The sequence below is a fragment of the Antechinus flavipes genome, chromosome 5 (genome assembly GCF_016432865.1).
Source record: "Antechinus flavipes isolate AdamAnt ecotype Samford, QLD, Australia chromosome 5, AdamAnt_v2, whole genome shotgun sequence".
Classification (NCBI taxonomy): Eukaryota; Metazoa; Chordata; class Mammalia; order Dasyuromorphia; family Dasyuridae; genus Antechinus; species Antechinus flavipes.
Window position 1 is genome coordinate 14487617 of NC_067402.1, and position 16621 is coordinate 14504237.

Sequence of the window (16621 nt, forward strand, 5' to 3'; positions counted from 1 at the left end):
GTGATTAACTATCCGAGGCCGTACGTGACACTCAGGTCTTCCTGAGTCCAGGCTCAGTGCGCTACCCACTGTGCCACCTCGCTGCCCAGTGTCCCTCTAGAATCAAATATAAGCTCCTCAATTTCACTTTTCAAGCTCTTCACAGCCTGGCCCCAGCCTCTCTGGACATCACTGCCCGCAATGTACCTCTTTGTGATCCAGCCAAACAGTCCGTTGGTCAGACATTAATCTCTATCTTTCCTCTCTGCAACTTTCCCCGGCCCTGGAATATAGTTTCATGAAATCTCCTTCCTTCAAATCAAACTCTAGCCCCAACTTGTGCATGAAGCCTTTTTGGGTCTCCCCAGTGGCTAGTACCCACCCTCCCCAATTATCTGGCACTTAATTATCACACAGTTAATTAAGCCAGTAGAGCTTAACACGGCACCAGGACGCCCTGTATGCTTAACTGCGCCTGGCTCGTTGTAAATAAGGATCGTCTCGGTCTTTGTGTTTGTGCTCCTGGGGCTCCTTCCAGGCCTGAAGCATAAGAGGAACTTCAAATACTTGGCAAGTGGGTGTATTACATTTGGAAAGCATCAAAGAGCTTTGGTAATTCTGAGCTACTCCCTTGTGCAAAGTTCCATCTTCTTAATACAGAAATCCTCCCGAAAATGCTTTGGAACGTGAAAACTTCTGAAGAATTAAGGTTTCGGGTGAGCCAGTGACAACGTATCCGTGTCATTCCCCCCTCGAGGGCTGGGATCGGTTTTTATCGGCACTATCTCAGCCTAATGATGTGCAGTATAGAGAGAGCTGCCCTTGAACCCAAGTGTTCAAGTCTTATGACTGGGCAGCCCACTGACCCTCCCAGAGCACGAGGCAGCTCAGTGGCTGAGAAACTGCCGTTCTGCCCGGGCCATGGGAGTTTCCTCACCTGAGGGTTCTGTAGACCACAGCCAGAGCAGTTCCAGTCCCAGACCCTCCCTCTGTTCCCAGTACCTCCATCAGTGCCATAGTCTCCCCAGGAGTGACGAGCATACCTGAAAAACCGAGGCTGATGCTCCAGGTTATTCTCTTCCATGACCCGGCGCCGCTCCCTCTGCATCTGCTCGATCCTTTGCTTTTGTGTTTCTGCTTCTTCTATGTTCCCCTCTTCTAAAAACCTGCACAGAGAGGACCATGCTTCAGAAATGTCCTAACCCGAGAGTAGCTCCCATGTATGTCCCCGGTGTCTTGGTGTTTGCGCCACTACTCAGGGAGGGAAGGAGGGAGGGATCAAAGGAGGAGAGAGCTCAAGAATCATTATTCCCATCTTACTGATGACAAAGTAAAGGCTCTGAGGACAGTAACTCTGAGTGAGAGCTGGACATGAACCTGGAACAAGGTCTTTGGCTTTTCTCTCCAAGGAGCTTTATGCAGCATTGCACTAAATTGCTTGAACCCATATGGTTACCTGGACATCCCAAAATGTCCTGATATACAGTATGAATAAATTAGCCAGTTGAGTAGTGGTAAGAATACTGATTTAGGGGGACATGGAAACATAAATCTTAAGTTGGAAATAAAGTTAAATCTTTTGAAATTATTTTATTTATTTGTAATTAATATTATAATAAATAAAAACAAATCATTTATTTATTTAATTAAAACAAATTTTAATCTTTACCTTGTGAGCTAAGAAGGGTAGGTATGATTATACCCATTTTACAGATGAAACACCAAGGCACAGAGTGGTTAAGGGACTTGAAAAGATCATGATGCTGGGCTCAGAATGATACTCACATAATCACTATATCTAGGGGCCTGGTTTTCTCTGAGCCTTAGTTTTCTATGAACTCTTTATAAAAAGTGAGAATTCAATCCTTCAGATTCCTTGTAATCAAAACTATCTCTGACTCTAAAGCATCATGTTCTCCTAAGCATTTAAGGAAAAGCCTTCATGACACCAAGGAAAAAGATTCTAGGGTCAAAGGGGCCCACTTATGATCTAAGATCTTGTATCAGAGAAGACCTAAAGCACCGTCTGGGCTGACATCTTCCATTCAATCAATGAAGGAACTGAGGCCCTCAAAGGTGAAATGTCTTCTCCAAAGTCACTCAGGTGACCTGGAGCCTGGCCCTGGGAAGTCATGCTCTGAACCCAGAGTCTGAGAATCTGGGATCGATGCCCAACCTTGTGACTCTGGGAAAGACACATCACTTGTCTGGCTTTGGTTCTCATATCAATAAAATGAGAGCTTTGGGCAAGACGACTTCTGGGACTATAACCCCCCTCCTCCCCAAGCCAATATAATCTCTGACAATCTTCAGCCACTCACCCATCTATCTACCCATCCAAATATTTAGTGGGTAACTATGTGCAACCTGAATGTTAATATTGAGCAAGACTACAGAGAACGGCTTCTAATGGAAAGGATGAGTTTATTTAGAGTAGGCGGTAAGGAACGTAAGGGAGGAGATTTTTTTTTTTTGGTCTTGTTACTAATTTATTGAAGGAATTAATGAACAAGATGGATATCCTTGAGTATTGTGCCGTTTCCCATTTTGTTTTGGAATGGTTGGATGGTTATTGCGACCATACTCGAATCCCAGGCCCTGATGGAGGTCAAGATGATGGTAGGGAGTGGCAACGAGTCCAGTGTTAGACAGGGACTTCAAGAGACCCTGTATCCAATCCTGTGGCTAATTCTTACTATCCCTGTGATTCTGGACAATCTGCTTAATCTCTTTGGGTTTCTCTTCCTCCTGGATAAAATAGGGATAATCACACTTGCCCTCCACCCTCAGAGGGACTCTGTGAAGATTTGGAAACTACTTAAAGCACCACAAAACGTTGTGCTGTTTCTCGTAATTCAAGCTCTCCAGAGGAATGATGGGTTCCTTTGGAGTGGACTGGGGTGGGGGGGGGGAGAGAGAGATACAGACTCAGAAATTTGTCCCTGGAAGGGCCCTCAGAGGCAGTCTAAGGAAACTGAGAGCCAACAAGGTTAGGTGACCTACCGGGGTGATGCAAACAATGGGGAGCACAGTCTGAATTCTAGGCAAGCTCTTTAGATTCCAAATCGAGGGCCTTCCAGTGGATCACCAGAGGTCCCCCAATGGCTGGTGGTTGTGGGTTAGGGGCACCACAGTGAGCAAGGAGGGTTCCACTCATCACTGACATTCTGAGGCCCCGTGATTAGCATCAGCTGCCATCTCCTTACCTCCCCCGGGCACCGGGGATGGCATTTTGTGCCCGCTGCTTAGAGGGTGAGGGGGAAGCCGGAGAACGTTACCTTTGGTCTGGCCGAAAACGTGTGTCCGTGGAGGGGAGGTATGGTTTGGTCAGTGGATCCAGCTCATTCAGTTCCAGGGCAAACTGGGTGAAGCCATAATACTGCTCATGCCCTTTGGGCATGGGGTCTGCGAAGAAGCACAACAATGACTAGTGCTCGCCTCCCACTCCCCCCGGTCTCTGTTCATTTCCCTAACCACCTACCTGTCCTCTCTGACCTCAGCATCATTTTGCTTCCAAATGAAAACACTCTGGCAGAAGCTACCAGGACATGTTCCCTTCTCCTGCCTTCCCTGCATCCCTGTTGGCTCTGCTGCCATCTGCACCCCCACCCCCACCCACCACCCCCACATCCTCTCCTGCTCTGGTCAGCCCAGCTGGGCCCCGGTGACTGGGCAGTCTAGACACTCACTTAAGACTTGAAATTGAGGAGGCTGAGCGCAAAGACCAGCATCCAATTTCTGCAGCTCCACCGGGCTTCACTCTGACTTATTAAGTTCTCCTGAATTGTACTGTTATAAGAACTGCTTTAAAAAAAATTCTGTTTTTGTTTTCCCCCGATTCCCGCTCTGCAGATCTTCCCCAGTGTGCATTTTAGGGCTCTGAAATCTGTCAGATCTGGTTTCCCCTCTTTTCACACCTGGAATTAGGCCATGTGGTGTGGTGGGCGTCAGGGAGCCCTCCATGGGGCCCTCCCCCTTCCTGGGCCTGTTTCCTCATCTGTTAAATGAGGAGCATGCACCGAATGGCCTCTGAGGTCCCTTCTGGCCCTAGAGCAGAAGGGGAAGCTATGTGATACAGTGGAGGGTGCGCTGCACCTAGAAGCGAGGAAGACCTAACCCCACCTCAGATATTTGCTACTGGTATGATTCCACGCAAGCCTGCCTCAGTTTCCAATAATAACTCCTGCCTCCCAAGGTTGTTGTGAAATAAAATAATATTTGTAAAGCGCTTTATAAATCTAAAGTAGTATGTAAATGCTAGCTATTAGAAGCACAGGGGGCGGGGGGAGAGGGGGAGGAGGAGGGGGAATGAAAGCAGTTCTTTGTCCTCATGGACTTGGTGATACAATCTGACCACAAAGGGGCAGAGAGAGCCATGAATCAGAGGAGCCGTGGGTGGGGCGGCCCAGTGGGAAGATGTTCCTGGGAAGATTTATAGAGTGGAGAATCTGGGAACAAGAAGGAGCTTGGGTGCTGGTGCAGGGGCCATCTCCCCTTGAGTGCGGGGCAGCACTGGGGCTCGGCAAATCTTAAACCAAGGGACTAGAGCCACTAATCCCTTCATTAGCTTCACATACATTTCTGTCCCCCCACTCAAACGACCCCTGAAATAAGTTAAGAAAAGGGATTGGACCCTGACCACCCATCCTTCCCCAGTCACCAAATGGATACTCCTCCAGGCGGAGGTCGGACCATGCACTGTCTGAGTTCAAGCATTAGAGACAAAGGAGCTGGATGCCCTCTGACCTGTGGCTAGAGTCAGAGCACCAGTTTTCAGAGCCAGAGGGGGTGTCATAGGTCATCCAATTACCGAGTGCTGGTGGGTCAGAAGGAGAATAACAACAGCAAAAATACTGACTATAGCTAACAGTTATATAGCCCTTTACAGAGATGACATTGGAGGGTCTCAAGTCCAATTTCCTCATTTTACAGTTGAGGAAACTGAGAAAACAGGAGAAGTCATAAGACCCTGATTCAAACTTAGGTTCTTTTTGGTTCCAAATTCAGTCATCTTTCCATTGTGACATTTCTGAGTTCCCACTGGAAGTAAGATTTACATTATTTACATTCAGAATCTGAATTCTTGAATTCACCAATCTCCTGGACTATTTCAACACAAGCCTAGAATGAAATCAGTGTTAAGGATTACTATTCCCATTTTACAGATGAAGAAACTGAGGAAACAGGAGAGGTCATAAGACCCTGATTCAAACTTAGGTCCTTTTTGGTTCCAAATTCAGTCATCTTTCCATTGTGACATTTCTGAGTTCCCACTGGAAGTAAGATTTACATTATTTACATTTAGAATCTGAATTCTTGAATTCACCAATCTCCTGGACTATTTCAACACAAGCCTAGAATGAAATCAGTGTTAAGGATTACTATTCCCATTTTACAGATGAAGAAACTGAGGATAAACAGGAGAGGTCATAAGACCCTGATTCAAACTTAGGTCCTTTTTGGTTCCAAATTCAGTCATCTTTCCATTGTGACATTTCTGAGTTCCCACTGGAAGTAAGATTTACATTATTTACATTTAGAATCTGAATTCTTGAATTCACCAATCTCCTGGACTATTTCAACACAAGCCTAGAATGAAATCAGTGTTAAGGATTACTATTCCCATTTTACAGATGAAGAAACTGAGGATAAACAGGAAAGGGAGCTGCCCAAAGCTTCCCCCGAGTGGATGGGAGCAGTTCTCCAAAGTCCGGACTCCCAGACCTGTTCCCTTGCCTGCTTGGTCACGCGTTGTACAACATACCAGAGGCGACAACAGTGTGTGTGCACTAAAGTTCCCTTCCCAGACTGAGCCAAGGGTGGGGGTTCCTAAGGAGCTTGGAATGAGGGAAGCCCCGCTGGGGCGTCCACTGGTCAAAGCCCCGTTACTGACTGCCCACCCCGGCCCACCCCCTCTGCACCTGAGCAGTGCCCCGTACTCACGGGCTCTCCAGATACACGTGGACGAGGACCGGCTGCCGCTGTAGATGCTCTCGTGCCATTTCCCAAAGAGACGGCGCACGGCTTTGCCGCTTTTGTCAAAGACGGTGCCCTCGATCTCGTGGGAGTTGGTGCTCCAGTATTTGGCCTAGAAGGCAGAGGGAGCGGGTCACTTACAAAGTGAGAAAACACCGAGTCTTCGGGACTTTGGGCCTGGAGGCTCCCGGGTCTCCAGGGCTTATTATCATTATCACATCAGTCATCAATCATTGCTTTCATCTTTGTGATTTTGGACTTCAGCTAGAAAGGCTCCTAGGACACTCTCCGGCTACTATTATTTTAGTTTTAAGTTCTCCCGACTGTCGCATTCTGGCCTACGATAACCCCTTCATGGAGATGGAGAAAATGACTGGGGTGCCGAGGCATTCTCTGCAGGTGTCCTAGGAACAGCTCCGTCACAGATGACGCCTCGAACTCCCGCGGTCCCACGTGACCTGGATCCTCTGGGAGGCCGCGTCTTGAGGCTCTGAAAGCTTTTTCTTCCACACGGCTTGAAGACGGAGTATTCTTTATGACGTCATCTACTAAAGACGCATCAGTTCTATGTGGAAGCAATTCGGGGCAACAGCCAGACCTCTAATAACGTTCAATTCCAAGACAGTCGACTGGACGGCCCCTCAAGGATATATCTGTATTTCTGGCAGAGAGATCCGTCTTCTGTCAGTCCGTGAGAAACCGCTCCCCTCTGCTGTACGAGTCCACCTACCAGCTTTTGTCTTGCTAGATTCTCAGCGCTAAATTTCTGCAGACAAGTTGTATGATTTCGAGTAGTTCCTTACAGTGATCGTTAAGTTTGGGCTCCTTCAACACAACTCGGCTATGATTCCTGGCGGTGATGATTTGCCATCATAAATATCCCCACTTTCTCAAACAAATCCCCATGATGCTTCTTGGTTGGAGTATCGTCTGAGACTGTGCCAGCTCTGCTTCCATTTTTGGATTAAATAGGTTTCATTTGGAAGGAGCCCCCGGGCAGTCACATACGACAAACCCGATGGCGGGTCTTCGTTATCAGCCTTTTCTTTCGCTTCGGGGGAGCGGTGTCTGCTTGTAGCTTTTCTCCCGTCCTCATCCATTCCCACGGGACAAATCAGAGCATGGGGAACCCTGTGGTCTAAAAAAGGCTAATATTTGGATTTTTGTTCCATATAAAATTTCCACTCTTTTGTAGCCTAATGATAATAACAAAGCTGGCATCTTGGGGGAATCCTTAGAGATCTTCTCTGGCTTTCAACGCTTTTCTTATTTAGTCCCCTAAAAGCACCTGAGTCTCTGCCAAGAAGAAGCTGAAGTTTCTCTGTACGGATTCCTCTGTAGCCAGGTGACATCTCAAAGCTCAGGAGAATGGACTTGTGTGTTAGCTGCAGTTCCACATTGCGCCAGCAGAGGGCCAAAATTGCCGAGTAGCCCAGTTCCAGAATTTAGCCTTCCCCAGCTCTCAGTACATCCCGGTATTCCCGAGTCCCTTTGGATCTCGAAGCCCTGGTTCTGGACCAGACCAACAGCAGAAGGGCACTTCAAGGATATTTGAGTAATGACTATCTCCTCTTCTCCAAGACACCGAATCCAAACATCCCAGAGCTAAAGGGGGCTAATAACGAAACCGTCCGCCCAACCTGTATCTGAACCGAGATCCCTGATGTGACCTAACCTCCATGGGGTCATCCATCTGCCACCTGAATACTCCCATCGATGGGAAACTCACTACTTTAACAGAGGCCAAAGCCTCGGGATGCTTTGGACCACACTTCAGACTTAATCTACTTCTTTGTGACCTCTTCTCGCTCTTAGGAAACATCTAACCCTTCTCCCATGGGACAACGCCTATAATATTTGGAAGCTCGAGCATTGAATGGATCCTGCATTTTCTCAGGTCCCTCACTGGATCCTCTAAAGGATCAGGAACCATATCTCAGCCTTTGAAGAGTAGGGTCCGATGTGACAACAAACAGTCATAAAAGGTCAAGTCTTCAGGAAGAAGAATTAAAATCTAGGCAAGTTAAAGAAGTGTGTGTGTCGGTTCAACATCCATCTTTGGGGGAGAAGGACTAAATATTTTACATACAAACATGTGCTACTCTATTACTGTCCCCATTCACAGATAAGGAAACTGAGGCTGGGAGATTGCCCAGGATCACATAAGTAGTAAATGTTTGAGGCTGGACTATGAACTCAAGCCTTCTGGGCCCCAAGTCTAGCCATCCCCTGAGCTGCTTCTCCCTGGGCTGGGAGGTCACCTCTGACCTTGGTCAGTGCTACCCTTGCCAACAAGGATTTCCTCCTATGCTCCTGGTTCTGTAAGCAGACGACAGGATTAGAGATGTGGAACTGGAAGGGCCCTCAGAGGCCCTCATTTTACAGAGAAGGAAACTAAGGCGCGGCGAGGTGAGGGGAGAAGGGATTTACCAAAGATGGGTCAGAAGGAACTGTCCAAGGTAGAGAGTTTCTTTCTCACTTTTCTGACTTCCTTATTAAATGGGAGTGAGAACCGTAACAACTACTCTGATTTCTAGAGCACTTTAAGCTTTGCAAGGACTTTACTTATAATAACCTGGGGAGGCAGATGTACTAATGTTATCCCCAGTGTATACATGGGGAAACGAAGGCTCACGGAGGTGGAAGGATGCTAGCAGGCATTGACTCCAGTCGCAGTCAATGAGCAGTCAGCGCTCCTGTTACCACGCCTGGAGTCCCATCTTCCTCTTGGAGTCTGAAATCTGGGGTTCTATGAATTGGCCGCTCAGAGTGAAGGAAAATATCTTCGGTGAAATTCAAGCCGGAGACGAGGAATAACTCGCTGCTGTCCCACTCACAGGCAGCCCAGATTTTTGGAGGCAGGTGGTGCAGAGGGAAGAGGCCCAGGTTTGACCTCTTTATGATCCTGCAATCCTACTCGTTCATTCTCTTGTAAGGCCATGACCAACCCAACAAACATCACTGTGGGTGCTCTTTAAGGCTGCTAAGAGGGACTTATCCCCTTCTCTCAATCTCCTTTCCCCTCTCTCCCCGGGGCTGTCTCCCCAAGTTCCCCGGCCCAGCTTCACTCCTTCGAGATTGCTGAGCCCTGACAAAAAAGGAAAATAATCCAGAAAACAGTAATGCTTTGAGCTGTTATCAGCCTGTTCCTCCTTGCTGTGGATGAGCCCTTCAGAATAAATCTGGAAAGGGAAGAGGGGGAGGAAGTACTAGTGCCCTGGAGCCTGGGGGAGGCGGAAGCATCCCACATGGGGGACAGGGGAGCAGGAGAAGGAAGCCCGGCTGCCTCGTCCTGCCTCTGAGAGCAGCCTCCGCGCCCCGTCCCAGCCTGGCCCACCCCCCCCTTCCCGGGTACCTTGATAAAATTCACTTTGCAGTGGCAGGAATCTTCATTTAGGTTCTTGATGATGATTTCCCCGTAGTGTTCGATCCATCTCTGGCCACTCAGGATATTGTGAATGCAAGAAGTCACTTTGTTCCACTCGAAGTGGTCGCCGAAGCTGAGGGGAGACGAGGGTGAGAGGAAGGCTTTCCGGGACCAAGGAGGCCAAAGGACAACAATGACCAGGATGACCCTGTCCATGGGCCCCCCAATACGCCCCGACCTCCTTTCCCCGAAAAAGAAGAAACCAAAAGAAAGCCGGACTTATGGTCAGAACCAAATGCAAGCTCCACGAGCTTCTCCTACGTTTGTCTCTGGATGCCCAGGGCCCGGCACGTGGTCGATTGATTATAGGAGGTGGCTAAGGGGAGGGAAAATTGGAGCACAAGGTTTTGCGAGGGTTAATGTTGAAACATTATCCCTGCATATGTTGTGAAAATAAAAAGCTTTAATAAAAACAATAATAATAAAATAAAAGGTGGCTAGAAGAGTTAGGGCAGCTAGGAGGCACAATGGATAGAGCGCTGGAAGACTCCTCTTCCTGAGTTCAAATATAGTCTCAGACACTTATTAGCTGGGTGACTCTGAGCCAGTCCCTTTACTCTGTTTGCCTCAGTTTCCTCATCTGGAAAATGAGCTAAAGAAGGAAATGACAAATCCTTCTACTATCCTTGCCAAGAAAACCCCAAATGGTGTCATGAAGAACGGGCACAACTGAATACAACCGAACAACAATAGAAAACCCAAATTCAGATCCTGCCTCAGATACTTCTTACTCTCTGTGACCTTGTTCAGGTCATCAACCTCTTCTTAGCCTCAGTTTCCCTATATGCAAAATGGGGATAATTTTGAGGCTCAAATGAGACACCTGTAAAGTCAATTCAACGCTGCTATATAAATACTAGCTATCATTTTATTATTAATAATTCTAATTGATTATAATTAACTAGCAAAAGCTTTCTTCAAAGCAGAACTTAGGTATCGCATCCCAGAAGGCTTTTTTCTCTCTGCAGATTTTCCTGTTCGGCCCTTCACTGGTGTGTGTACACATCCTACTCGCCAAAGAAACTGTGACTTCTTCAAAGGTGATTGGTTCTGTATGGAACCTTAATTTCATCAGGGCCGGGATGCTCCGGGGAGGAAAGTCCCCTTCATGGAACAGAGGAACTAAAAATGGCGGGCCCGCCACAAGGTCACTCAGCTAAGTGTCTGAGGTCCAGTCGGACCTCCCGCTTTACCAGTTGGCTCCCCTGTCTGGGACATGCTAGCTTCTTCGCTCCTCCCAGCCTCGGTTTCTTCAGGTGTGAAAACGGCAGGTTAGACAGGTGAGCTCTCAGCCTTTCCAGCTCTACCATGTCATAATGTGAAATGACACTAAGCCCTGTGAGAACATCAGTTTCTTACAAATAAGACATTTTGACATTGAGAAGATTTGACTTGGGCAGCCTGTTCCCAGGGGGTGGAAATCTGCATCAAGGTCGCCCTGGGCTTTGTGTGTTGAGGAGGGAGGAGTCTGGGGTGAGCAAACCATGGTTAGAACCCAGAGCGGGATCTCCCGGGCAAAGAAAACTGGATATGGAGAAAATGAACACCATCTGAGCCGACTGCCTGGCGTAGTGAAATAGTCGCGCAATTTAATTTTATGTGCAAAGTCGCACATGGAAGCTTCAGAGCTAATTGCTTAAATCTCAACCACATTTGGTTTAATGGGGCCATAAGGCCTCGATGGAGAACTTACGCAGGAAGGGTGACGTGCGTCGTGCCGACGGGAACGATTTCCATGGATTTGCCCCAGAATTTGTTTTTCCATCTCACATCTAAAACAAAACAGCAAATAGCAATCAGTTAGAAGGTCAGAGGCCTACTCTGGGGCAACCAACCAAATATTGCATTTATTTTATTTTACTTTTTGCTGAGACAATTGGGGCTAAATGACTTGCCCAGGATCACACAGCCAGGAAGTGTTAAGACCCAAGTTCTGTCTGAGGCCAAATTTGAACTCAGGTCCTCCACTTCAGGACTGTAAACACTGCATTTATTAAGAGTCTACTGTATATTCAGCGCTGGGATGAATGATCAAGATAAGGGACAATTTGTCAAGATGTTGTAGGGCAGCTGTAGATACAAGGTTGACTAAGTTCAGTTCTGTTTAATTCTACACAGTAAGCATTTATTAAGCACCTACTAAACTCTAGGTGCTCCATTAAGGGTTAGGAAGTCAACAAGCATTTATTAAACACCAACGAAGTACCAGGGATACAAAGGAAGGCAAATGGATGGGGAGACAAAATGCAAACAACAATGAGCACACCCGGTAGATATCCATGAAGTAAATAGGTAGGAGTCAGTCTCGGAGCTTTGTGACTGGGGAGGGCCTCTTACAGACAGAAAACTGAACCAGTCCCTGCCCTCAAAGAGCAGAGGGGCCTTCCCGTTCTGACAGTCCCTAACTCTGATGGATGGGGAGGAGCTCCAATTCCTGAATCCTTCCTCATTCCCTTCGGCCAACTGCTTACACTCTCCCCGCCTTGGGGAAGTTTAATGCTTTTTCTTTTCTCTTCCACCCCCCAAAGGCAGAGACTTCATTAATCTGCCTTTTCCCACCGTCCCACCAGAGAACTCGCCCGGCCAAAAAAAACAAAGGCGGCAGAGCAAATGAAGATCCTGCAAAGGAAGTCTCAGGGGGCGACACTTAAATAACTTTTCCCAACTTCAGGAGCATTTTATTCAAAGCAAACACTCAATCTGCAAACTAAAAAGCAGGGCTGTTTATCCATTAAAACCAAGGCCTGTCCCTGGGGACCGGAGCCCAATCCTTGTTATCAGGTGTGCTTGAAAGTAACGAGAGCTCCGCCACTTGGGTCTCGTCGGTCCCAATTTTCCACGCGTTCAGCCTCTGTCGTTCACCCACTTGTGAGGCTTTTTCATATGCTCCGAGTTGGGAGCGAAGGTGACGGGGGGCAGAACGTGCTGCCAGGAAGAGCCGGGTGCGATTTCCTTCTGACACTGGCCATCGGGCTTCCCTGGGCTGGGACAGGGATTATAGACAGACAGGGGATGGGCTGCCTTCATCAACAAAACCAGAGGCTTTTGTGGAAAGGAAAGGGAAGGAGACTTCCAAAAGGAGAGGAAGAGCTGCCTCTTGGGTACTTTCCCAAAGCCCCTGACCCAAAGGAAGGAAGGAAACACGGCACAGGGGGACTGTGCGTTGGAACCTCGGCGCTGCCATTTTCTCTGTGGGACCTTGGGAAAAATCACTTCACTTTGTGAAGCGGAAGGATTAGACCAGGATTTCTCGGGTCCACCCCTGGGTGTGGCTTCCAGGTAGACTAACCATGATAAGAGACGGGGGAAACCCAGTTTATTTTGCTCAGAGAACAGACGGCACTAAAATAAAATAAAGATGTGAGCCCAGGACGTAGGTTTCTGCAGCCTTTATATAGGCTGTGTTTCTATATAAGCAGAAGGGTACGAGGGATTTTTTTTATGGAAAGCAGAAGCAGAAGGTAATTATTTACACGTCAGAGAATGGATGGCAGAAGGGGAAATCAGGTTAAACAGGAAGCCAGCTCGTAAACACTGGGGCAACAGCTGCTCTCTTAAGCTTCAATTTGTAGACAGCCGGAACTAAGCAGTGAACGAAAGAAGTCGAGGTCTCAGTTTGATTTTGGGGTCGTGACTGGCTCCCCTGAAATAATGGGCGGCGAGGAGCGTGAGCGTAAAACACTTTTATGATACTGTAAAGGCTCTGATTTGATGTCAAGAAAAAAGCCGATAATGCCAGAGGAGGTCTAAGAAAATCAGAGCCGTTCCTTTCTAAAGTAAAAAGAATCCTCAAAGGTCCAGGAGTTTCTTTGCTCCCCCGAGCACCAGCTTCCGGATTTGTAAAGTGTCACTCACAACAGCAACATGGCCTAGTGGTCAGAGCCGGCTGCGGGGTGGGTAAGTCCCCGGGATCCCACTGCGCCTCTGATGCATACGGACACTGCGCAGAACACGTTACCGAGCCCCCACCGTCACCCTGAGAGGGGGCTGCTCTCGCTACCTCCGTGTCAGGGCTGGACACCTCTCCGGGCTCCCACGCACCAGAATGGGGCTGGATTTGTCTTAGAGGAGGAGTTTCTTCACTGGAAGTTCTCTGAACTGATGAAATCACCCTACTCCTGCCATTACTGGGACAGCCAACCGACATCCCAAGTGCAAAGTGCTGTGAAAAGCTCAAAACATGGAAATACCAACTTGAGCAGATCTCCTATTTAGGCCTCAGTTTCTCCATCTGTAAAACGGGGAGGTTGGCTAAATGACCTCTCAAAGTCCTTCTAGCTCCAAATCCTCCTTGAGGGACCGAAGGGCTGCCTCTGACCCTTAGAGAAGGCAAGGAGAGGTGGGCGGCCGTTCCCCCAGCGGACACGTAGGGCCGAGAAGGGGCGGGCGGCAGGGTCGGGATCATCGCCGCGTGGCCAGGTTCCTCCTCCGGATCAAGAACGCCATGAGATCTCAGGAAGTGATGAAGTCCCTTTAGCCACGGTGGACCTTGAGCCTTGAGGAGCTGAAGCCGGACGGGAGATGGGGGCTCGTTGCAGTGCAGACTCTCCGCTCCCGGATAGGGTGAACTGCGAGGGGACTTCTGGGTCAGCGCAGCAGCAGGACACTCCATTGGTCAGAGGGATCAGTGTGATCCTGGACTGCGTCTGTGTCTACAAGGACAAAGTGTCCTAACTCCGGACCCCGGGGGACTGGGCTTGGTTCTGGGGCCCCGTTTTATGAGATTACCCAGAAGCAGCTCCCTTAAAGGCACAAGGCTGGCGGGGGCTGGAGCTTCCCAGTACTGCTGAGAGGAAGCAGGGGAGTTTGGCCAGCAGAAAGGAAGGCCACGGGGCAAATGCACAGAACGGGGATTAAGCCTTTTCTGCCTGGCCTGAGAACTCGATAATAACAATTATAAAAAATCAAAAACCTCGAGTTTGCAAAGCCATTATTATCTTCCTTTTACAGATAAGGAAGCGCACAACGATTAACTGGCCTGCCCAGGAAGGCCACGAAGGCAGCCAGTTAATTGTTTGGGGGGGATTTGAACTCGGGCCTTCCAGACTCCAGGCGGGATTTCTCCAACCAGCCAAAGCCCCTACTATGTGCCAGACGCTGGGCTCAGTCCTTCGTGGTTCCCACAACAAGCCTGTCGGGTGGCCGGACACACGGAGGCATTGGAGCTGGCAGCACTAAGAGGCTGAAGGAAGGGACCGGACCGAGGCCCGCTGGCCGGGCGGAGCCACAGTGGAGGGGAAACGGTGCTTCTGGTACCGTCCGTCTTGGGGCCCCCTTTCTTTCCCGGCACGTTCTCAGATCAGACAGAAGAACTTCCATGCTGACTCCAGGGTCGAGCTCCTGACCGTTTCAGTTGGGAATGAAGCGGAGCCGCCCTTGGGACGGAAGACGGGGCCAGGTCTGTGGGCACTCGGGGCGAAGGCGGCGTCGGTCCTGCCTCAGACACTCCTGGACTTGGACTCTTCTGCCCCGGGCGCCTCCGCTGGTCTCCCCAATTTTACATCCTCTCTGACGGGCTTCGGAGAATCTCTCCTGCCCCAGGGACGTGGCAGCCCCTCGAGTCCAGGAACAGAGCCCAGCTTGGGGCCGGGGAGAAGAAATGTTCACAGATAGCGCTGAGAAGATGGCAAACCATTCCTGCTCCTGAGTGATCTCCAGAGAGCTCCTCTGGATGCAGGACACGGGAGCCACACGAGACTCGGGTGCTCGGTCCTCATGGTCTGAGTGACTGAAGCAGCCAGAGGCCCGTCTGCTGGGGGCCCAGCCAGCTCCCACCCAGCAGCTCAGAGATGGGGCGGGGAGGAGGCCGGGGTGGGGAGAGGGTCCCCCGGATGTACCCGGGTCACTGCTCCAGGGCTCGGCAGCAGCTCCATATAAAGGAGGCACAAGGAGCCGTGGGTGCCGACCTCCCGAGGGGCTCTGCTTGGGGACTGACTGGTCCTTCGGGAGGGGAGTTCATCCCTCCCTGGGAGCAGCCAGAGGCCTTGGGGTTCCCTTTGGAGCCTGAGGTTTCACAGAGCATGCTCTCCTGGATGATGGCGGCCTGCTCCCTCACCTGGGGCGCTCTGGGGGAGGCGCGGGGGCTTTTGGGCACCGAGCCCACACCGCACTCACCTTGCCAAAAGACGAAGTTCGGGGACTCCGCGTGACAGGCCGAGATGGGCGGGTGGTGGCTGACCTGCGGACGAGCAGACATTCGGTCAGGGCACATTTCCCTCACCCCCTCCCTCACTGACCGTCCTGCTCAGGGTGCGGAGCAAAGCCGTAACCTCCCACCGCGCTCTGCACCCTGAGCCTGCTCCTTCCCCGGGACGCCCCCCCTCGGCCGGCCCCGGGCCTCCGCAGGATGTACGACCGCGAGTCCAGGTAAGCAAGCACCACGTCCGTACGAGAGCTGGGCCCCCGGACGCTCCCCGGACTCTTCTTGGCAGAGATTTCCCCAAAATAGAAAATAACACAAAGGAACTTCCAGAGGGACAGAATACTAATGTAAACCAGTAAATGGGCCCCGACGAAGCAGCTCCCCGGCTGGTCACTGAAGGGCTTCTCCCCGGCCGGCTCGGCCCCCCCAGAGACTGCCCTCAGGGGCCAGGCCCGTCTCTCCCCCTGCCTTTCGCTCTCCTCAGACCCCCAGGCCCCTCCCTGCGGCCTCCTGGCGCCATCCTGGCGGGCCGAGACGCCATCTCTATGAGAAGAGGATCCGGCCGAGTCGCTCGCCTTCCCTCAACCTTTCCGTCTCTTAGGTCCCACGTAACGTGGCCGCCCACTTAGCTTGGGACGCAGCACCCGGGGGCACAGGGAGCGCCGAGTAAACGCCCTTTCCCTCCCTTCCTCCTGTGTTCTGAAAACCTCCCCTCCAAGGGGACTTTTCCTGGTGGGGGAGTTTCCCCCACTTTGTGACTGGCCAGCCGGATTATCCGGGCTCATTTCTGTGTCCATTTACCCGAGGGGGTTTCTGAGCAGGTGCCTGCAACATCTGGGGGGGCCCCGGCTCCCCAAACCTGTGCTGCCCCCGCTGCCCCCCAGGGGCTCGGCCACACCCCCTGAATCCTCTGACTTTGCATCTTTAGGGAGCCTCTGGGAGGGCTCTGTAAGCCCTGACGCGGCGCGCGCACTGCTGGTTATTGTTAACCTTACAGGTTCTTACGGAGGCCGCTGGGGTACAACGGGGGCGTGCTCACCAGGCCCTCGGCTCCAAGGGCCTCAGGCAGTGACAGGTCACAGGTTACGGCAGGGGTC

The 16621-nt window shown here is 50.5% G+C and overlaps 1 protein-coding gene across 7 annotated transcripts in view; it reads right to left on the bottom strand.

Moving 5' to 3' along the window:
* OSBPL3 (oxysterol binding protein like 3) overlaps nucleotides 1-16621 on the bottom strand; it is a 123883-nt gene that overhangs the window by 2195 nt on the left and 105067 nt on the right. For all 7 annotated transcript variants that reach the window (XM_051962702.1, XM_051962703.1, XM_051962707.1 and 4 more), the window contains 6 exons: nucleotides 15497-15560; nucleotides 11076-11154; nucleotides 9311-9455; nucleotides 5923-6067; nucleotides 3258-3384; nucleotides 1023-1145 (listed from right to left, as the gene is read on the bottom strand). In XM_051962702.1, the coding sequence (XP_051818662.1) occupies nucleotides 1023-1145; nucleotides 3258-3384; nucleotides 5923-6067; nucleotides 9311-9455; nucleotides 11076-11154; nucleotides 15497-15560 (683 nt within the window). The remainder of the gene's footprint in view (nucleotides 1-1022; nucleotides 1146-3257; nucleotides 3385-5922; nucleotides 6068-9310; nucleotides 9456-11075; nucleotides 11155-15496; nucleotides 15561-16621) is intronic.